This window comes from Psittacula echo (genome assembly GCF_963264785.1).
Source record: "Psittacula echo genome assembly, chromosome: 1".
In the NCBI taxonomy this organism is placed as follows: domain Eukaryota; kingdom Metazoa; phylum Chordata; class Aves; order Psittaciformes; family Psittacidae; genus Psittacula; species Psittacula echo.
In genome coordinates, this window is record NC_137735.1 from 113,589,479 (window position 1) to 113,611,852 (window position 22,374).

The following is a 22,374-nucleotide window of genomic DNA, read 5'->3' on the forward strand; positions in this document are numbered from 1 at the left end:
AGAATCCCGCTGCTCTCCCTTTTCTGCTGCCGCCTCGAGAAGGTTTGAGCATGAACACGAAGCCGACTGACACGAAGAACTATCAATCTGTGACTGACATCAGCAACAGCCGAGCAATCCCATTCGCAGCCGGGGCTCCGCACCCCTCTGCGACTACAACCCCCGTCAGGCCGCGGTGCAGGGCTCACCGCCCTGCCCCTGCCCCTACCCCTGTGGGAGCGCCGGCTTGGAACTGACTGCTGCTTTAACTTTCGCCAGTCGGGCTGCCCCAGGGCTGGAAAGGGAAAGCCGTGGGACCCCGTCGTCCGCAGCGGGAGGACCCTGTGGGCCGCTTTCCGCTCCTCGGGAGGCGCCGCTGAGGACAGCCCGGGCTGTTTCGGGCCTTCTTCAGGCGGCGGCGCTGCGCCGTCCCTCCCTCTCGCTAAGATGGCGGCGCTGTTGGCGGTAAATTCGGGTAAGAAAAATGTGAGCGCGGGGCTGTGGTTTTTTCCTGTCCTTTGCGGCGGGGCCGCTCTCCGTCTTCCCTGCCAGCCGATCGGGGGGCGCGGGCCCCGCGCCCCTCCTCAAAGCCCGCGGGGCTGAGGGCGGCGGCGGCACGGGGAAGGCCGGCGTGAGGCGGTGGTGCGGCCCGAGTGGGCGGCGGGGCGGTAGGCTGTCGGGACCGCGGTGATGCTGGTATGCGGCGAGGAGAGTGGCTTCCCTGCGGAGGTACCCGGGGCGCCCAGGCCGCGCAAGGCGGCCTGGTGATGGAGTTTCGCGGTCGGAGCTGCGCCATGCCTGGCTGGTCCCTCCCAGGAGCCAATGAAGGTGGTAACATAGGGGAGCAAAGGCCACTGTGGTTCGAGAGGACTGTGGTAGCTCCTTGTGTGTATGATTAAGCATCAGTGCTCTATTGCCCTCATCTCCTAATGCTGTGTGCAATAAAAAGTAAAACAAGAAGTGCACCCTGCATGTTGCTCAGTGCTATCACAAGGAGTCTGGAAGTGTTGAGCTGGTTTCTCCTGCAGTGAATGTTTCTAAGGCTTAGCATCAGAATCAGCTATGGTCCCTTCAGAGCCCATCACAAGGAGCAGTTTGAGTTCTAAGGCAGCGTCTACTGAGCATAATTAGGGAAATAAATCTAATATAAAAGGAAATTACTAGATAATCAGAGGATAACCTTGGAGGTCATCTGGCCCAACCCTCCGCCTTTTCCGCCCCCTTAAAACAAGGCCAGCTCAATCAAATGTCTCAGGTCCTTATCTAAGCTAGTTTGGAATACTTATAGGGACAAAGATCCTCCCAGAGACCTCTCTGGACCTCTGTTCAAATGAGTGACCAGCCTTATAGTAGTGGTTTTTTTTTCCTGATGGCTGATTGGAAGCTTTGGTGTTGCAGTTTATGTCAGTTGCTGCTCATCTTCTGAGGGGATGCCTCTTGTCTCTTCCCTGTGTATGCTGCCATTCAGTAGTTGAAGATAATAAAGCTCCCATTTCTCTTTAGCCTTGTTTTCTTAAGACTGAAAAAGGTTAGTTTTTTCAGCCTCTTCATATTAATCCTGTTCTCCAGCTCCCTATTTCAGTGTCTTGCTCTGGGGAGCCCAAAACTGGACACAGTACTGGACTGAAGGACTCTCAGAGATGTACAAACAATCACTTGTTTATATGGGCTAGGGGGAGTGAGCAAGCAGCTGCATGGTTCTGAGTTACTGGCTGGGCTTAAACCATGACATGTGGTGTACGTCATACTGACTAGTTAGTAAAATGAAAAGCTCCATTCCTATGTTAAGCAAGGAGTAAATTCTACAGATAGTATATTTTGATCTCAGTATGTCAGTTACTTCCTTATCCCCTCACAGAATAGCAGTGGTGAAGCAAAGGCTCTTCATTTGAAATGTGACTTTGTTAAAGTGAAGATTGAAGTAGTTCAAATGAGAATTCACTTTATTTTGTAAATTACATGGCAAGAGATTCTCTAGCCTTATAATTAAAAAATAATGGAAGAAGGAGTTTTATACATGAAAGATGAAATAAAATTTAAAGCAGATGTGGCACTAGAACTAAGGAAGATTTTTGCTTTAGGTTATAGTGTATTATTTGTGGGGAGAGACGTAGTGTGGTTAAGTCTATAACTTGACAAAAACTTCAGTCATAAGTGTCAACTGCTGTTGTTGCCAAAAGAGGCAACCCAGCCTGTCCTTCCTTGCTGTCCCTGATGGGAATGTCTTAATGCCTTACAGTATTTAGGCTGGTGCAAAGCAATTGAGTTGTAGGGACAAGAGCAAACAAATAGGCCACGAAAAGAGTTGAACAGCTTTTGGCAGGCACTGTGGATTGCTGCTTGTGTTTATGGGACTCAGTAATTTAATAAGAGTGAAAAGACAGTTTTGAGTGGAAGTAAATCTCTGAATTCTGAAGTTATGTGAGACAGCCAGTTACAGTCTGGAGTGTGAAATTACTCATCCAATAGTAGCTATTTTTAGTAAATTTGTCTAGGCAGTGATAATATTGTATGATTAAAACACTCTGGTGCTTAAAAAAAGAGAAAGGATTTGTCCTTTTTTACAGGTTGTCCACTCTGATGCAGCTCTATTGGCACTGCTAATTGCGCTGTAAATGAGGGTAGTTTTTGTTAGTGCTGAGTTTGGGTGAGAGGGTTTGTTTTGGTTTTATTCTTGTTTTGTGTGGTTTCTTCCTTTGCAAAAGAGTAAAACTGACCAAGTTTTACTTGGTTTGCTCCTTCCAAGACACCTTAGGTAGTGATAAAATTGACTGAAATCAGTGCTCTTGCTCTGAGACATGCTCACTCACTACATTTTGATTTGACTTATGGTGCCTTATTATTCAGGGCATTTGTGTAGCATATTGCATTACTTCAAGATGGTGTTTGGTTGTATGAAAAAGAGGGGCATCTTCATGTCAGAGTAGCTACCTCTTGCTTGCTATCTTAATGTGAGCAGCCTGGTCAAGATGAGGTGTGGATATGTTTGAGTTGGATGCATCTAGTCAGGTTTACCTTAAGGGTTAGGCGTGGTCAAAACAAGTATGAGAATTAAAATGTTGCCTCTGTACTTGATTTTATAGCACAATGTTAACTTGTACATTAAGAAGAAGGAGGCAGGGGGAGGGGGAATTTTAACCAGTTTTAGGTGAAATGTTAGTATTTTTTTGTGTACAGGCTACTCTGCAAGGCATAGTTCTATTTTATCATTTCTTCAGAAACAAAGCTGTTTTCAGAGGCCTCTGCCATTCACTACCCGCTCATTCTTTCTCTCCATGTTTCAGGTATTGCTCTTTCACTAGTTTTTATCATTAGCAGGGATGCTTTGTAATCTGTGTTAATGAAATACTCTGATTTTTAGAAACAAGATTGGAAGAACTCTGGAAGATGTTTCTTCCTTTTTTTTTTCCCCTTCTTTGGGTTGGATCATTTGACTAACATGACTTACAATGCTATCCATCAAGAGTTAATGGAGCAGGCATGTGTACGGTTTGGGAACAAGTGGCTCTGAATGAAGGAGAGCAGCAGCCTCTTAAAGTAGCTTTTCTGCTAGCAAAGTTATAGCACACAAAAAGTACTGCTAGCTTATAATATCTTTGGGTCAGGGACCGTCTCAGTAAATGCTCAGAAACACAGAAAGCGACCTGCAATCAGGCAATGGTTGTTCTGTTGTAGCTTGCAGTGACTTGTGTGTAGAATCTGAAACTTTCACAGATGAAAATGAAATCTAGCAAGGGAAACATTTTGGTACTTCTGTTTAATGTCGGTCTTTAATTTTGATATATATATATATTTTAATAGAATGTTAATACTAGGTGGTAGGAGTAATTTTCCAACTGTAAGATTTTCAGTTTAGACAATGATTCTGGCTGAAGTCTGAAGACTAGTTTGGTATACTGTTTTCATGAGACCTGATCATAAGGAAATTTCTGCTGTGGTCTTCATCCTACAGACTTTGGGTTCTGAATTATACATGTTCCAGTTGTTGTACTAAATTCAGTTTTGAAATACTGGCAGTCCTGGGGTAACAGTTGGACTTGATGATCTTAAAGGTCTTTGCAACTGAATTGATTCTATGATTCTATATGCAAAGGAAACTCTTTCAGTGTTGAGGAAGAGGAGACTGTATTCCTAAAATAGGGTCAGACTTCTCTTAATTAATATATTTGTGCTTGCTAGCTTCCAGAAATAATCTAGTCTCTTCTAAGCATAGTCAGGTAATGATTTATATTCTAGTACAGGAAATTCATATCTCTATGTAAAGTTCTTGTTACAGAATGTTAGCAGCAGATGTGTCTTAGGGATCAAAACTACATGTATGGTTTTTTTTTAAATCAAAATGAGAAAGATGAGTAGATGTGAAAGAAAGTGTCCCTAGGTTCATGATTTGTTACTTACGTAATATTGCCTTTAATGGTAGGGTTTTGGTTTCTTATTTATTTTATTCTACAGACTGATGCAATGATGTGACAAATTCTGATAGCACTGCTGTTCATTTTCAGTCCCTCATATATTAGGTATTTCTCTGTTTTGGATTTTTCTGTCAGAAATAGAAAGCAGGAAGCCAGTCTTGCCGAGTTACATTCAGATTCAAGGTCTGCCTTGCAGGTCTTAGTTATCCTTTAATCTTATCCAAGTGATGGAATCTCGTAGGCATATAAGGTTGAAAGATTACAGAGCTTATATCAAGTATCTTTATAAGATGACTTTCAGCCCCAGAACGTAGCTGCATACATCATCTTTTCTGCTTCTGTAGCTCCCTAAATGCAGTTAGGTTTTATACTGGACCACTGTTGTAATTTTTTTGTGCCTTAAGAAAGGAAAATATGCTTTATTTGATGGACATAACAGTCTATACTGTCAAGCTGAAACTAACAGTAAGTTTTAAAAGTCTACTTACTGGAAATAGTGTGTAAATATTTTTTTTCTTTCTTTCTTTCTCCATTCAAAATACAATGTTTTATTTCTTTTAGCTGCCAGTTTGTGGGGTCCATATAAGGACATATGGCAGACTGTAATGAATGCCATTTGGAAAAGGCAACCTGAAGCTATTCATCGCCTCGACCAGGTTTTAAAGAAGCACAAATCGGACTTCATTTCTCTCTTCAGAAATCCGGTACTGGATTAGTACTCTTTTGTGGAATGAGTTGGAGAGTTGACAATTTACTCTGTATTGTACGGTTGTATGACATACTATTTAGGCCCTAACCATCCTTTTTGTTATATGTTATTACAGTACGTAAGACAAATTTGTTACAACAGTCTTGTTCTGCCGTAAGAATATAAGTAGCTTGAATAATGCATTTTATTTTTTGTCTTGTACAGGATGATTTTGTTTATAACTTTTTTTTTTCCCCTCACATTATTTGAATGCTGTTTTGAAAGGAATAGTAAAAGTATCTGATAATCCATCAGTCAAGTATTAGGTTTTTTTACCACTCTTACATGTCTGAAATAAAGCACAAAACTATTTTGTCTGGTTTTGGTCCATGTTCATGCTTCAGTCAAATTAACACAAAGTGAACACAAAGAACAGAGGAACACATGAATTTACAAGATACAGATTGTGTCTTATTAGGTATGTGAGATGATGTGGAAAACCTTGCTGTTTCTTGGGTGATGGATCACAAGGTCGCAACTAGAAATATGTCTTCTTTCAGTGGTGTTACTTCTGCGATAGTATATGGCTTTTTATATGGATAAGACAGAAAATTTAACAGTCAGCTGTAGAGTTTTGTTAGTGTATTTTAGTGTCTGAGTTTAATAGAAAAAAGAATGATGTAGAAAACAGTGGTTTAAAGTAATGCAGCAGTTCTGATCAACAACTCAGATGTCTTTTCTTGAGCTGATACAAATTCCTCTTGAGAACTGTATCAAAATTTACTTTGTCTCCTTTATTCTGAGTAAACTAAATATCAAAACCAATTGTATAAGATTATTTTTGGTACGTCCCAACAAAGAGACCATTGCTGTGTGACTGCAAAGCTCTTTTAGGGTGCCTTTACTATTTCTGTGTTTAAAAGCACTGTTAGGTTAGGTTGTCAATATAAAAACAGTCAGAACTATATTTGTGAGGATTGATGTGTAAAGCTTTATTCAGTATTTGCTCGTGCCATTTTGAATAACTTACGATGCTTGTTTCTCTTGCAGCCAAAGAATGTCCAGCAGCATGAGAAAGTTCAGAAAGCAAGTACAGAAGGGGTTGCTATCCAGGGTCAGCAGGGAACTAAACTTTTACCGGAGCAGCTAATCAGAGAAGCCTTTATTCTCAGTGACCTCTTTGATATTGGAGAGTTGGCAGCTGTTGAGCTCCTTCTAGCTGGTGAGAAGGGAAAATATTTAAGAGCTGGAGAAATACAACCTAAATAGGGCCGTCTTATTTAAGTGTATACTTAACATGAATGTGTGATTTAGTCAGGGCCTTGGAGCATAGAATGTTCTTAAAAAAAATCTGCTGTCACTGTAGTGTAGTACAGTAACAGTGTTCTGAACCTAATGTTTGTATTTCAGGCAGCTATTGCAAAAGGAAGAATAACTTGAGGGGGTTTTATGATTTACTTTCTCTATTACTGAATCTGAAAATAGTTTAAGAATAATTGATTGAGAGTTTTTCCATAAAGCAGTGTAATAGATCTTGGTTCTTCAAATTATGTAGTAGTTATATGCTGATATGTGACTCTGTTTGGATCATAATCTAGTAACTGATTAGATTATGAAATATATTCTAGAAAGTGGCACACTTTGCATGTAGAAAATTTATTTCAGAGTTATTAAAATATAATTGTTAGTTATCACTACTAGCTGCTGTTCATCATCAACTTTTTAATAATTCATTAAAGAAGTAGCTTGCAAATTTGTCACCTTTGGAAAGCCATCTTCAGATAAACCTCACTTTCTAGTTTGAACTTGAGTTTTCGATATAAATTCAGAAAGAAAATTTTATTTTGAATAAAGAAAAGATACTTTGCTGGTAATCAGCTTGAATTGATTGTTGAGATGGGTAGATACGAGGTACAAATACCGTTTGGACTAGGGTATTTAGGGACTTTCGCTTCTATTTCTTCTGAATTTTTTTATGTTTTAATAATTAAATTTCAGTTTAAATAATAGCGTTCAAAATATCTGTGAGATCTTTTAAGTGCCTGAAACAAAACAAAGTGATAGTGAATAACCATGGTTGCTTTGAATTCTACACTTATATTTCAATTGGAAATGCAAAGACATAGAGCTGTTATCAAAGTGTGTAAGGTAGACTTTCTGTGACTATTCTGTGCATTTTCATTCAACAGGGGAACACCAGCAACCTAATTTTCCTGGCCTTACAAGAGGTCTAGTGGCTGTTCTGTTGTACTGGGATGGAAAAAGATGCATTGCCAATTCACTAAGAACCCTCATCCAGTCACGCCAAGGCAAGACATGGACGTTTGACCTCAGGTCTGTATTAGGGTGATGAGCTCATCAAAGTTCTTTGCTTTGGGTTCTTTTAGGACTAATTAGACTCATTAGTGAATGCTATGTGCAGTACTTTTTCCTTTGATAGCAATCTTAATTAGCTGATACAAGTTGTATTTTCATATTCCATATTCTTGAACCTGCGGTTATCTAAAGACTTTGTATCTATTCAGCATAATGGTTTGAGATTAGCCATGCTCATTTAGTTATTTTATGTATATAATATAGTTGTATGCTTTCCATCAAGAAATACATTTGACAGGATTCATTATTTTAGACTTCTTCTGTGACTGGGAATAGTATGATTAATTGTTAAATTTATATTCTTTCCAATATAGTCAAGAGTTAATATCCATGACAACACGCTTTACAGATGACCTAATGGAGCAGGGTTTGACTCAGAAGATCCTTACTCTTGTGTCACACATTGATTTGAACAATGAATTTGATAAACTCCAGAGAGAGCGAGGGTTGGGCAGTGAGAAACATCGCAAAGAGGTAAATATTCACTGGGTGTGAATATTCTTCTGAATTACTTCAGATTACTACAGATTAGAATACAGTTAAACTGCAAAGAGACAAGGAGTGATTTTTCTTTTTACTTTCTAGTTTCTGTTCTCTACCTTTGTAAGCTCTGTTACTGTCTGAGAGGTCACAGCTTGTGATATACCAGAGTGGGATCAAGATTACTTCCTGCATTTCAGTTTTGCTATTGCTTCCTGATGCTAGGGCCTACCTTATTTTTAGTGAAGAAGTGTAATCAAGGACAGTAAGAAAGTAAGCCTAACATTTGCATTATGTGTAAATTTCTTCTTTTTAATTTTATTCTAAAGACTGTGTATTAAATCATCTGTTCTCAACACCATGGAACAAAAATAGTTCACAAATTAGTAATAGAGATTGAAAGCAAATCAAGTCGGGAAAATAATGCTCTTTTTAATAATTCAGTTGTGTTTATATGAGCAGAAGCATTTCTAATACTGAAGTGAGAATTGCCTGAAAATTAGTTCTTGGTTTTTGTAGTCCTTGAACTTAACTGAGACTGTGACTAACTGCAGAGTGTGTGTCTAGTAGGAAGATTTCAGACATTTTTGGTTTATTGTCTACACTTCTTTCTAACAGGTGATCTGTCTGAAAATTATTTTAAGTTGAAATCAGTCAGTTTGTTTTCCACCAAATAAACTAGTTTTACACTTTTGCTATTAATGTAGAAACTATATAAAGGATATCCTTCTGATTTACCTTAAATTATCTTAAAAAATTCATTTAATGTGTAATGTTAGAAGGTTTTTTTGGTTTTGTTCATCCACCTTTTAGGTGGACTACCATTATTTCCCTCTGTATTCATTAGAACTATTCAGCTGAAGTCTGTGCACAAATCTCTTGCTGTGTTAAATGTTGAAAAGTTTTTATCACAATATATATGATTTTAGTGGAAATAGAATGCTTCTAGCTACCTGTTTTTTATTTAACCAGGTACAATAGAATCAGGGGAAGAACGTCATCGGAAGCTCACAATATAGCTAAATAAAATACGGTTTTACAAAGATCATTATGAAAGCCCATTAGTGGCAGTTTGAACTGAGGGCGAAGACTGAACTTAACAAATTAAATGAATGTCCTTGTTTGAAAAAAAGTAGTTTTTGTTGCAACTGTTAGAAAAAAGGACAAATTTTGTTTTCAAGAGCAATTGTACTTAATTGTATCACAGCATGAAATATTTTGCCAAATAAAAAGAAAATTAAATACTTTTAATATGAAAAGGCTTGGTAGCCTTTATGTTGGGCATCATATTTGTCCCATATGTAATTGGGGATGATAGATTTAATTTATATTTGTTTTCTGAAGTTGATATAAATTTTTTTTTCTGGGGGAAGAAAGTTCTAATTTTAATTGTCTTTCATGTTTCTCAGCATCCTAAAAGTTTTGTATTTGTGTAGTCAGCTGAGGTCATCTCTTTTGGGAGAAGGAGAAGACTATGACCTTATCTGGCTATAACTACCAGCATAGTTGGGTATTACAGACACTATGACTTTTGTGTGGTATGTCTACAGTCACAAACATTCTGTGTCAACTCGTGTCTCCTGACCTTGACAGAGATGCTGATCAGTCATATTTCAGGGTATCTATGCAGACCTTATATGAAATACATGGGAATACAAATGCATCTAACAAGCATAAGTGTGCCTTTTGTTGTTTAGCAGTTAAAACCCCCAACATTTTCTGTAGCTGTTGTCTTTAGAGTAATTTTAAATTTAACCTAGTCATCCTGATTAACTGTGAAGGACAAACTGAACATGTTACCAGAATATTTATATTCAGAGTTTTTGTTTGGTTTTTCTCTTAAAGGTTTCTGACCTCATTAAAGAATGCCGACAGTCCTTGGCTGAAAGTCTGTTTGTGTGGTCCTGCCAGTCACCACTGAGTAAAGATGACACTCTCATCCTCATAAGTTACCTGGAGAAAGTAACAGTGGAAGCTGATGGCTCATTGGATGGTGTGAACTTGTCTCTTCTTATGGCTCTCCTTTACTGCTTCGATGTCAGCTCTTTGGAACAAGGCACAGAAGATCGTGAAGGTAATGCTGGCAAGTTTCCCAGAGAGCTTATGTTGTGCAGATGGATGAATTGGATTTTAACCAGTTTTGTTACTGATCTGTAACAAATTGGTAGGATTTTTCATGTTCGTTTTCACATTCATTTACTGGGTGTTGGTGTTGTGTTTGTTTTTGTTGTTTTTCAAGATTTGGTGCACCGGCTCCCTCTGCTAGCAGAAAGACAGTATATAGCAACAATACACACTCGTCTTCAGGAGTCTCAGCCTTGGAAATTACCAGGCCTGCAAGCTACTGTTAGATTAGCCTGGGCGCTGGCATTACGAGGAATATCCCAATTATCCGATGTGACAGGTAAATTACCCTGAAGTGCAGTTGCTGCACATTAGTGTTCAAAACTTCCAAGAGGTAGAAATCAAAGTATCTGTAACCTTTTTGAAGTGCTAGTATTTACCTTTATGATAAAATTACAGTTGACACTCTTTTAAAGCTTTCTCAGTATGTGAGTTTAGTTGTTGAGCATTGAATTGCTCTGAAATGTACACAGATTTAGAAATATTTAGTTGTTAGACAGTAATATTGCATGATGTCTCATTGAAATGAAAGATATTTTAATGTACTGGAAATATGAAAGATTGCATTTTAGCAGCTTTAGTATTATTTGAACACTTAAAAAGAGAATAGACTCTTATGACTTTTTACACCTTGAGATGGTGTAAATGATGATCTTGAGAGGACAAATCTGTTTTAATGTTGTTTTTTTTACTTTATCTGTGTACTTCATAAGCATCCCAGTCTCCCTACTAGGTCAGAATTGCGTCTACTCCAGAATATATATTTAACGAAAATGTGAACTTTATAATTAATGTGTAATTAAGGTTGGTTTATGATTCTTTGTTCATAGCCTTTGATTTGATTGGGTAAATGGCTTATGTACTTTAACACTTATTAAAGAACAAAGTTGAGATCATCACCAAACATTAACTTATATATTCCAGTTTAGTGTTTTCCTGTATGGTAGAAAAAACATAGTTGCTAGAAGCATGCTAGTCTGCATGTCAGCTGGGTATTCTGAAACATGTTTTGTTTGGTAACAAGTAACTATAATTTATCTTTTTCCTCCTCTTGTGATTTCTGTGGCCCAGCTCTTGCAGAATTCACTGAGGCAGATGAAGCAATGGCAGAGCTGGCAGTTGCTGATAATGTCTTCCTGTTCCTGACTGAATCTGTTGTGGGGTCTGAAAACTTCTACCAGGAGGAATTTTACATTCGGAAAATTCATAACCTTGTCACAGACTTCCTTGCGCTCATGCCAATGAAAGTAAGCTGTTTGGATGAATAGTAGTTATTTTTTTCTCTATTTCTAACATTAGAAGAGATAGCATAGGGATTCAGATATGACCCTCAGCTTGAGGCTCTGCAGTCCAGAAAATTTGTTGACTTTATGGAACCTATGTGGTTTGGGATTTGTTTTCCACACTGAAGTGATGGAAGAATGTGATTCTTCAAACTCTTCAGTGTGGTGAGATTTGCAAAGCAAGCTTTTGTGGCAGTAGTGGTTTAGTTTTATTTTGTTTTACATGATTGAAATTTAAATGAATGTAGAAATTGATGGCAGTGAATGTGGGTATTGATTTTTTTTGCTTGTTTTCTTTTGATACAGACAGTAACGTAACCTAAATTTACTTACCGCTTTTGTCTCTTATTCTTAATTTATTCTTTCAGTAGTGATATTTTCCATATTTAAGGGGAGGGATTCTACTTTTTCACTAATATCAATTGTTGGGAAAATGAGCAGTGTTTTTCACTAGAACAGCAGAAATACTGCAAAAGGGTTTAAGCAATTGCAACAGTTTCATTTGTGCAAGAGCTTGTATCTAAGCATGGAAGATTAAAATTCTATGAAAAGGTTTTTATTTAATTGATGGAGGCTTTCTTTTGTGACCTTCATCATGTTGAGCTATAGTTGGAGTTGTCAAACAGTTACTTTTTCAGTGTGCAAAAGAAGGATTTAAAAATATATTTTGTTCATTGTAACATCTCAGAGTGAGAACAATATTGTCAGGAAAAACAGTATTTTAGCTGTAAGAGTCTTTAAGGGCATATATGAACATGTTGTAAACAGCTTTTAGGTTTAATCCTAATTTATTTATAATCTGGGTGTTATATGTTGTTTTCCCGAGCTGTCTTTTTAACTGAGAGAATATCCATAGAAAAGTGTAATGTCAGTTCAAACAAGTTCATGCTGATAACTGTACAGCTGTATTTCTGCTGCAGTGGCTGCCTGTCTGACGACACCACATTGTTAACAGGCCTTGGACATTCTTTGAAGGTGCACACAATGGTGTTTTCTGTAATACAGACGCAGTATCCCTTAGGAATCTTTTGAATATAGTTGGAATATGTGAGGTGTATTTTATAGAAGTTCCTTAACAATCATTTTACTGTTTAACAGTGCAAGCAGGTTTGGAACTGGGAACTTTTTTGTGAGGCAGTTATTCATTGCGTAGTGTTGCTTTATGAAAGATGAAATGTCTTCCCATAACGATAACACTTTATGTGAGAGACACAAGGTAGCTTTTTGAATGAAGGTTGAAGAGCTGATGACTTGACTCAGGCTGAGGTTGCTGCCATACTAGATTTAGAACAGATACTACGCTGTCCCCTGTATCCACAGAACTGCTTGAAAATCCCAAAGCTGTTGGTTGATTTGTTGGTACATCTCTCATCTTCATTGCATTATGGAATTGGAGGCTTTACCTCCGGGAAGAATATTTCTCTTCCATTTCAGGGTTTTTTTGGTTGGTTTTTTTTGTGCCTTTTTTTTTTTTTTTTTTTTTTTTTTTTTTTTTTCCGGTGAGATGAGGTTCAGATCTGGAGTTGTTTGTAGCTAATACCTAAAGATGAAGAGAGATGTTTTTCATTGCAAGTAGGATTTTATAATACATGTAATCAAAAGTCTGGCTGTTGAATTATGTTCCATTTTGATAGAGGCCAGTACTATTTTTTTTTACAGGAAGGACTTTGTTAGTTGGCACCTGGGATACAACCCTACAAAGGAATTTCTTAAGTGCTGTTAGTGGTTGGCTTTTGAACTCAGCTGTTTCTACTGAATCTCAAATTTTAGGTAGAGAAGTGTCTGAACCTGTGTTCAGTTTTATTTAAATCTGTAAGTCAGCATTTTATTTAACTCTTCTGTATATTTTTAACATTTATGCTTGCCAGTAATGATTTGGGTAAATCTTTTTGTTGATTGAATTACATTCACAACTTGATAAATAGCTTTAGTAGTTCAGATAATTCATTATTTCATTTATTAACAAGCAATTTTGTCCATGTATTAATTTTGTTAATATACTAATTTGGTTAGTTTGCTCTGACTCTCTTCTGTTACTTCTAGTTTTTAACTATTTTTGTCTTTGTGAGATAATTATTTTGCTGCACATTCAATTTTGCAAATTAAAATATATGGTAGACCTTGAACTGGTCTGTATTGACCATCACCATATTTTAGGTTTTGGTGTGTTGAATTGGTTGCTTTTTTCTGTTTTTATTTTGTTTTTTTTTTTTTCCTGTTGTACTTACTGACATGTGATAATGCTTTTAGCTGCGTCAGACGGCTCCAAAATAATTCCATTAATCCAAAACTTTTCAAAATGTAAAGTAGCTGTAACTAGAAGTAGCCTTAAATGGCTAAAGAAGGGGTGGTCACAGATACAGAAACCCTTTTTTTTCCTGTTTCTTTTTACTCCTTGTGGATAATGGTCTAACATCCTTTGTTTGAAGCTAACCCGTCTAGCTTTTGAATAAAAGGAGGAAAATGCTCCACCTTTTGGAGCAAAAGTCAATTGAGAAAAACCCCCATGGTATAAGTTCAGGGCTTTTGCTATGAACTCTTCAGTTGGCAGCAAGAAAGTGTTTGAATATACCTTTGATTGTATGATCTTGGGGGGAGGGAATTAGAAAAAAATAAATTGAATATTCTTGTCATGTATGTGCAAGTTCATTTCCTTTCTTAGTTTTTAATAGTCTGTTTAGATAACTGTCCTATGCCTGTTCTGTTTTATTCGTGGCCAAAGACAGACCAGGGGGTTTTTTTCCACTTCATAAATTGTGTAGGTGAAACAGCTGAGAAACCGTGCTGATGAAGATGCTCGCATGATCCACATGAGCATTCAGATGGGTAATGATCCACCTATTTCCCTTCGGAGGGATCTGGAGCATTTAATGCTTTTGGTAAGCTCTATTTTCTTTTACGTTACTGTGGCAAAAGGTGATTATGACTTTTCTTCATCTGAAAACCCATCCCTAAATGATACCACACAGTGCTGAATCTTTCCTTTTCTGGGTTGGAGGGGTTGTTGTGTTGTTTTCTTTTTCCTCAAATATAGACACTTTCTGTAACTTCATGTAAAGGAATTCATTTACTGCCTTGGCTTGTGATGTTAATGAAGCGTCATTTAATTCTTGTTTAGTAAGTAAATATTGCATTGTTTCTATGTTTGAAGAACTTTTGACCTGAAGTTATTTTACAAAATATTTACATACCTAAAATTTAAGTTATTTTAAAATTATCTTAACATGTCTATTATTTTAAGCTATCTTATTTTAATATAACTTAGAATTTTAAGGCTACAGGCTATCACTGGAGTTGAGATCTGTCTAAATGCATGCGTGTTCTTTGAATGGAACACCTTTGTGTATCTAGACCTCAGTGGTTACATGGTGTTTTATGTTTCTGTAAGTCTTCAAATTGAGATACATGAATAGTTATTATAGAGAAATTGCACTTGTTTTCTTAGCAATGTAATTTGTAATATTTAAAAAGAAAGTTGTGCAAGTTCCACTTATGTGTGCATCTGGCTGTCATTTGTTCTGATACTGCTATTTAGAAGCTGTCATTTTCAAAGAGTTTTAAGGAATGGAACACCAGCTGTGGGATGCTTTGCCTCTCAGATGTGTTTAGCTTATCTAGAAGTAGTGCTTATTGTTGAAGTAATCTTCTTAATATAGTTGATGCTTTTTAACATCTTCTTTCTCTGATAGATTGCTGAATTGTATAGGAAAGACCCCTTTAATCTGGAACTTGCTCTTGAATACTGGTGTCCATCAGAGCCTTTGCAGACATCTACCATCATGGGGTCCTACCTTGGAGTAGCTCATCAGCGACCTCCTCAACGCCAGGTTATCCAGCTTTTCTTGAGAAATTATTAGTAACTTTAAAGTCAAGAAACAGGCAGCAGAGTGTTTCGTATCCTTATCACAGCTAGCCTCTAAAAAGACATCTTTTATCAGTGGTGTATGTGCATGTGTCCTGCTCTGCATAACATGGTTATTGTTGCTTATGCTAAAATGAACTACTGCCAGTCATTCATGGTTTTCAATAAGTTTATTAAGGAAGAGTGCTAAGCAAAGCTCTTTGAAAATGTTGTTCAGGTGTGCTTTTGTTGCAGATGCTAAATGAATTCTGATAACAGTGCTCTTGTGTTTTCTGTCTGATGACCTCTTCATATCTTTTTGGTGTAACTGAGAACATAAATTCTGTAATTATAAAACATCTTTATTAACTGTAGTTGATGATATTTTAGGTGGGGAGGAATTCATAAAAATATTTTAATTGTTTAAAGCCCAAAGCTTACAACCCGTAAGAGACAGAACGAAGAAGCAATCTAAACAGATGAAACAGATGTTCTAAAACTCTCTAGATACCTGGGATGCTGTCAGCCTTCAGTGCTTCTTGAAGGACTACGTGGTGTTAGGCAAAACCTAGTACAAGACATATTGGGCACATCCCAAGATTCATCCAGAATAGAGGCAACTTAAGTTAGGTCTGATGCAATCTGCAAGCACCCTAATATGACCGGGGGAGGACCCATTGTGTGAATTACTGTGCTTGTGTTAATTGTGGATATGACAAGCATAGTGAATTCTTCTGAGCATCGCTTAACTTGCACTGTGAGATGTATTAATAATATTGCTATGCAGCATTTGTGAGCTGAAGTAAATTTTATCACAAAAAATATAGAATTGGAGAATTAGTAGAGTTAGTATACTTTGCAATCACTTGAAATGTTTTATTTCCTCTTTGAAACATGTTTTCCACCTTCAGGGAAACTGAATAGGCCAGTCTACAGAGGATTTTTTTTTTATACGAGTTGTGATTCCACCCCTCTATCCTACCCTGGTTACATTAGATTCTGTTGGCTGCCTGTTGTGTTCCTAAAATACTCAGATTTTTTTTTTTTTTTAAACACTGATCTTTATTTGTTCTAGGTTGTCTTGTCAAAGTTTGTTAGGCAAATGGGAGATCTACTTCCTTCCACAATTTACATCCCATACTTGAAAATGCTGCGGGGACTGGCTAGTGGGCCTCAGTGTGCTCATTACTGCTTTAGTTTGCTAAAAGTCAATGGCAGTAGTCATGGTAAGAAAAGTGACACTTCAGCTCTTTCTCAACTCTTCTTTAGAAAAGTACAGACTCATTTGAGGTGATTTGTGGCTTCGTACTTTTAACATTTCATTATTAGTGCAAAGGTGAAATTGGAAGGCTTCACTTGAAAGTGTAATCTGGGAAAAGAAAAACCCAGCTGATTAGGTAATTAAACATCTGAGCAGCTTAGCAAGTAATTCACGTAATGAAATAATACATTTTTTTAAAAGCTGTGACCTAACAGTATAAGAGATGAATATCAATATTGCTTATTGTAAAATATAAAGAGAGTCATGTCAAGTTGTATATCTCGTAAATAGTTACCTTTTTACTTTTTTCCAGAAGGACTTTGTTCTGTTAGAATTCTTTTATATATGTAATATAATAGCACTATCAAAGTAAAAAATTCTGGTTAGTCCTGTGTTTTATATTAATGAAATTAGAAAAATACCCCACCCTACTTTGAAGATACAAATAATGCTGCAAACATTCTGATTCATAAAATGGAAAACTTATTTGTACTGGCTCTTCATAGTAGCACCTTTCTGTCTCTATTAAACAAAAAACCCAAACAAAAATACCCAACAACAACAACAAAACCCAACCCTAAACCAGAACCACTAATTTTGGCAACAATAGCTTTACTTTGAACTTTACTTTTTTCCTCCAGAAAATAAAGTTTTCCTTTTAAATTTAACTACACTGCTTGTCATTCCTTGAAAAGAGTACAAAGAAGATCTTGTCACCTGTTTGTTATTTTTCTAGCGGAAAACATCCAAGGAGCAGGTGGCAGCCCTGTCTCCTGGGAGCATTTCTTCCACTCTTTGATGCTTTATCATGAGCACTTAAGGAAAGACTTGCCAAGTGCAGACAGTGTCCAGTATCGTCACCTGCCTCTCCGAGGAATCACGCAGAAAGAACAGGATGGATTAATAGCATTTTTACAGCTGACCACTGTTATAGTAAGTTGGGTAAGTAGCCTTTTACTTGGTTTTCTTTGTTAATATATTTTTTCTAGCAGAACATCATCATTCAGCTGAGAAATTCACTTGACCAGAAAGGTATATAGGGCAAATTTAGCTAGCAGTTGTCATTTGACTGGTGAACTTTAAAAATATGAGAGGCATCAGGAATAACTGCTATGACCAAACATACAGAGTCTGGGGGAAGCAGGAAAAGGTAACACCTTTTCCTGTGTTACTGCTGTTACTGATTTTCGTGCTTTCCTGACACTTTGGTGTCATGGAGATGTCTTTCATAAGTGAGGTATATTCAGAAGAAATGACTACAGGGTAGGAAAGTTCTTTGCATTTAATTATGAGTTTGAAAAGGCAAAAATAATAGATGAATTTAAAAGGAGCTGATAGAAGGTTGGCGACAAAACTGATCAATTGTGAAACTTGCCTCCAGAGTTAGATTTAAAATGTCCTCACACCAAGTGTACAAAATGTGCCATGAATTGAGTGGAAGAAGATTCCAAGAGAAAATATCAACAATGCAGATTTTGTATAGTGAGTTGTCTGGATAATTCTGGGTAGTGTGGAATTCAGCTCTTCAGTACCAACCAGACTCTGCAGCACAAAAATTCTGCATTGTAGTGAGATACCTTTGGTTTTGCTGACACAAACGCATGACAGATCAGTGAAACTAATTTGGTTTTTTAAAAATCATCCTTGGTTCCTATGTGAGCTGTTGTGTCAGCATTGGATAAGCGTGGGGAAAAAGGAACTTCTAAAACTAGTATTTTCTGATATCATCAAGCTATAACCTGGGAGGAAGTAAATTTGTTCTAAAGATGCAGGGAATTATGATTTGATGAGGCTAGAGGCTTGTTCCTGTCGAGTATTTAATCAGAGAGTTTCAAATGAGTTTACACTGGTGATGACGCTGCTCTTAGGCTTAAATAAATTCATATAAGTTCCTAGCAAATGTCCAAATGCAATTTAAGTTTGTAATAGAAGTATTGATTGAAGTCCCTGTATTGATGCTTGAAGAAGCTCTCTAGAGTGTAAGTACTTAAACCTATATAAGACTAAGTCCATGAATGTGTGTCTACTGAAAAACAAACAAAAATTGGGTGGTTATGAGAAGCTTATATTAGCACAGAATGATAGAATGGTTTGGTTTGGAAGGGACCTTAAAGATCATCTAGTTCCAACACTCCTGTCATGGGCAGGGACACCTTCCACTAGACCAGGTTGCTCAGGTTATGCACATAATTCTTCTGTATGGATAGGCACAATTTTAGTACTTGTGAATTATTAAATTGGGCTTTTTGTTAAATGAAAATTGTTTGCTTTGGAATGGTTTGCTATTCATCTGATGTTTTGTATACCTTCAAGTATAAAGCAGTGTCATTGATACTGAACTTTGAGGTAGAGATTGTAAAACATGAATAGTCTTTAAAGTGATAATCTGTAGTTTTGTTGTCTGTTGAACTCTATAGAGTGAGAATGCTCGCTTGGCTCTTTGTGAGCACCCTCAGTGGACACCAGTAGTGGTCATTCTGGGACTTCTGCAGTGCAGCATTCCTCCTATTTTGAAAGCGGAGCTATTAGAAACCCTTACTGCTTTTGGAAGATCTCCTGAAATAGCTGCTTCACTCTGGCAATCTCTGGAATATACACAGGTATTTTAGGATTTTCAGTGCTTAGAACTATAGCATCCCAATCTGTTGAAATTGTCAGTAGATTTGAAATAGTATTGCATTTCCTCCTATATTTTCTTGTTGCCATTGAATGAATATATGGGGTTTTTTCACTTAGTTAATGCAGTTCTTACTTTGACTTGATCTTAAAAATGACAATATGGTTTTATGCCTCAGATATCTTATTGGCTGTGCTTATTTTACATAAATGCAGGTTTCCTAACAGACAGTCCTGTGCATTCGGTATGTTTTTTCTCCAGTGTATGGCATCAGTAATAAATGTTCTGCAGGGGTTTTCTGAGATTTTTTTTGTTCGTGTCATTGTTCTAGTGTGAGTCATGCTGATAGAAAGAAAGGACAGGCAAAAAAGCTCCACTTTCAGGCTTTCAGTTTTCAGAGGAAGTTAATAGTAATTTACTGGATATTGTTGCCAGCTTTCACGTTTAGATGGCAAAAGTCAGATATGGATTAAAAGCCCTACCTTTTAAGAAAGTTTTTTTTTTTTTTTTTTCCTTTCTGTCTTGATTTCAGAGAAAAAATTTTAAATATAAATCCTAAGGACGATGAATATCAAATCAAAATGTTCTTGGTATTGGTAATTAAAAAATCATGATGGGATGGGCTTATTTTATAGTCTATTGTGGTTCAGACTAGTTGCTGTTTTATGTTGAAAAACTTGAGGCATTTGAACTGCAAGTGCTGGTTTATTAGCTACTAATAAAAAGACCCTGACAGTAATGACATCTTGTAATAGTATGTTAAGTGCTTCTCCTTTGCTTGCTAATTTAGGATATTCCTTAAAAGGTACTGTTGTAAGAGATAACAAAGTAAATGTCTTTCCCCTAGCCAATACAAGACAAAAGTCGTTAATGTGAAAGTATTTCTGTGCTTTATTTTATTTAACAATAAACATAATGCAGATCTTTGAGGATGCAAAGCTAGAAGCATATAAGTCTACAACATACAGTCCAGCCTCTCAGACAGAGAAATTTTAGCTTTTTACCAAAAGGTAAAAAAGGAGGATTTGGGAAACCTCTTCTTACAGCTGAAAAGTGATGAACCTTTTAGTCCTGATGGAAATGATATAGATGAACTTTGATGATTTGTAATGTACTGTTTTATGTTTCACATCTGTTTCCATTTCTCTTTCCGTTTTGAAGATACTACAAACTGTGAGAAGTCCAGGCCAGAGGCAAGCAATTGGTATTGAGGTGAGGGTTTTTCTGTACCTAGATAGTTTCTCGGACTACTCTGCGTATGAGTTCAGGAAACACTTGCAGGGGCTGTATCTGCTGCTGTGTCCACAGGAAAGCCTTTGAGTAGGCACTGTCATCTTACTGCTTCTTAATTTGCATTCAAGCCTGCTTGTAATTTCTGCGAACTTTATCTATTTATGAATCTAGTGCAGCTTCATGCTAGTAACAGAGCAGCATCTGAACACTTAAATTTCTCATGAGCACTTTTTATTAAGATTTTCCTATTTCCCTAAACAGGCCTCACTTTTTGTTACATCTTAGTACAGATCACTTCACTTCTAATAAGTGGTAACTAAAGCAAAGTATGTAAATGTTGAGGCATGTCTCTTAGTAGCTCAGAAATGAATGAAGAATGTATTTCTGAACTGAAATAACTCTACTGTTGCTTCACTGCTTTTGCTGTGTTTCTGATGTACCGTAAACAAAAATGCAGCAAAGTCAATTCACTGTAAAATAATTAATGGATGATGCTCTTATAGTATCTGTTCTCACATTTTCTTTCACCTTCAAAGTCTATGATTTTTCTCCTGTTTTTGCTGTCCTCTTGGGAAGGTTGAACTGAATGAGATTGAGTCCCGATGCGAGGAATATCCTTTAACCCGTGCCTTCTGTCGACTCATCAGCACACTAGTGGAGAGTTCATTCCCCTCTAACTTGGGAGCAGGTCTCCGTCCACCAGGCTTTGATCCCTATCTCCAGTTCCTCAGGGATTCTGTGTTTCTCCGATTCCGCACCAGAGCTTACCGGAGAGCTGCTGAAAAAGTAAATTTTGTTTTATTTTTTGTTTGTTTGTGTTTTGTTTTTGTGGGGTTTTCTTGTTTGTTTGTTTTTGTTTTGTATGTAGTTAAAATGATTTGCACTGCTGACGTGGCTTACATTTGTTTCAGAGGCTGTACCAGTTTGATGTGGAGTTAACCTCATAATATTTTGATTCTGTGAACAGGTGATTTGTCAGCTCTTGGGTCATTAGGATCTATGAACTACTTCTACAGGGCCTCTATAAAGTATCCTTAATAAAAAAAATTATATATTTTTGCTAAATTTCAATTTTTCTGTACAGGATCTGCAACTCTGCTACATGGCTAATGACTTCTGTGCATTGCATGCCCAAATCTGCAAGTCAGATTTGTTCTTTCCTCAGTGTTACCTATAGAATATTTCTGACTTGCTGAACCATGGTATTTGAATTTCCTTTATGATACATTTGGATGAAAGTGCATGCCAAATTGTATCCTGGAAGCTATTAATGATCTGTTATTAGCTGCATACCTAATAAGACTTTGTTCCTTGTAGTTTCACTGTGCTGATATGTGTATTGTGTAATAGAGCCTAAAATAGGCAATCAGTCTCTTTCGGTGTTCCATTTCACTTCAGAAAGAAAGCTTGGTCTTTGACAGTATTTGACATGGTGAATTATAACTGTTGTTGGATAGCATTTCAGAGTCAGATAGTCCTGTGATAATTCTGATCCAGTATATCACTGCACTACCTATTGTATTCTTTGTTTCCTGATCTTGTTGCTGCAGTGTCAGTCTTAATCGGTGTATGACTTTTTTCTCATTTTGTGGTTATCTACAGTGGGAAGTAGCTGAGGTAGTTCTGGAAGTGTTTTACAAATTGCTGCAGGACTATGAACCTCAACTTGAAGACTTTGTGGACCAATATGTGGAGTTACAAGGTTAACTTGTTCATTTGTTCACTGGCCAACAGAACTGTAACTTGTTTTGCTTTCTTGTCTCTGTCTGGTGATGTTTAATATTGCAAGTAGGCTGGTAGAAGGCTAGACCAAGGCTTTAAGATAGAAAAACATTCAATAAATATCCACATACTATCAGAAGTTAAGCTGTTGATTCAGTAGGGCTTCATGTACACTATTTCCTATTTCCATAGGTCTACTAAGAGGATGACTTCTGTCTCTTGCATTGCTGATTTGATTAAAGAGCAGCATTTGATGCTTAAAAAGCACCTTGGTTTTGGGCTTGTTCCTCTTATATTTCTTTGGTCTACATCTAAATCACCACTAGTCACAGGGTTAATTTAAAGCTGTCAGTATTTT

The 22,374-nt window shown here is 37.1% G+C and overlaps 1 protein-coding gene across 1 annotated transcript in view; it reads left to right on the forward strand.

Moving 5' to 3' along the window:
• Positions 1 to 335: 335 nt before the first annotated feature.
• Positions 336 to 22,374, forward strand: part of NUP205 (nucleoporin 205) — a 50,563-nt gene continuing 28,524 nt past the window's right edge. The window contains exons 1-16 of the mRNA XM_080629752.1: positions 336 to 454; positions 4,953 to 5,095; positions 6,130 to 6,301; positions 7,269 to 7,413; positions 7,770 to 7,929; positions 9,781 to 10,009; positions 10,175 to 10,339; positions 11,131 to 11,306; positions 14,105 to 14,221; positions 15,032 to 15,169; positions 16,259 to 16,409; positions 17,181 to 17,386; positions 18,862 to 19,044; positions 20,223 to 20,273; positions 20,871 to 21,080; positions 21,897 to 21,996. Coding sequence (XP_080485878.1) covers positions 427 to 454; positions 4,953 to 5,095; positions 6,130 to 6,301; positions 7,269 to 7,413; positions 7,770 to 7,929; positions 9,781 to 10,009; positions 10,175 to 10,339; positions 11,131 to 11,306; positions 14,105 to 14,221; positions 15,032 to 15,169; positions 16,259 to 16,409; positions 17,181 to 17,386; positions 18,862 to 19,044; positions 20,223 to 20,273; positions 20,871 to 21,080; positions 21,897 to 21,996 — 2,374 coding nt within the window. The 5' untranslated portion in view covers positions 336 to 426. The remainder of the gene's footprint in view (positions 455 to 4,952; positions 5,096 to 6,129; positions 6,302 to 7,268; positions 7,414 to 7,769; positions 7,930 to 9,780; positions 10,010 to 10,174; positions 10,340 to 11,130; positions 11,307 to 14,104; positions 14,222 to 15,031; positions 15,170 to 16,258; positions 16,410 to 17,180; positions 17,387 to 18,861; positions 19,045 to 20,222; positions 20,274 to 20,870; positions 21,081 to 21,896; positions 21,997 to 22,374) is intronic.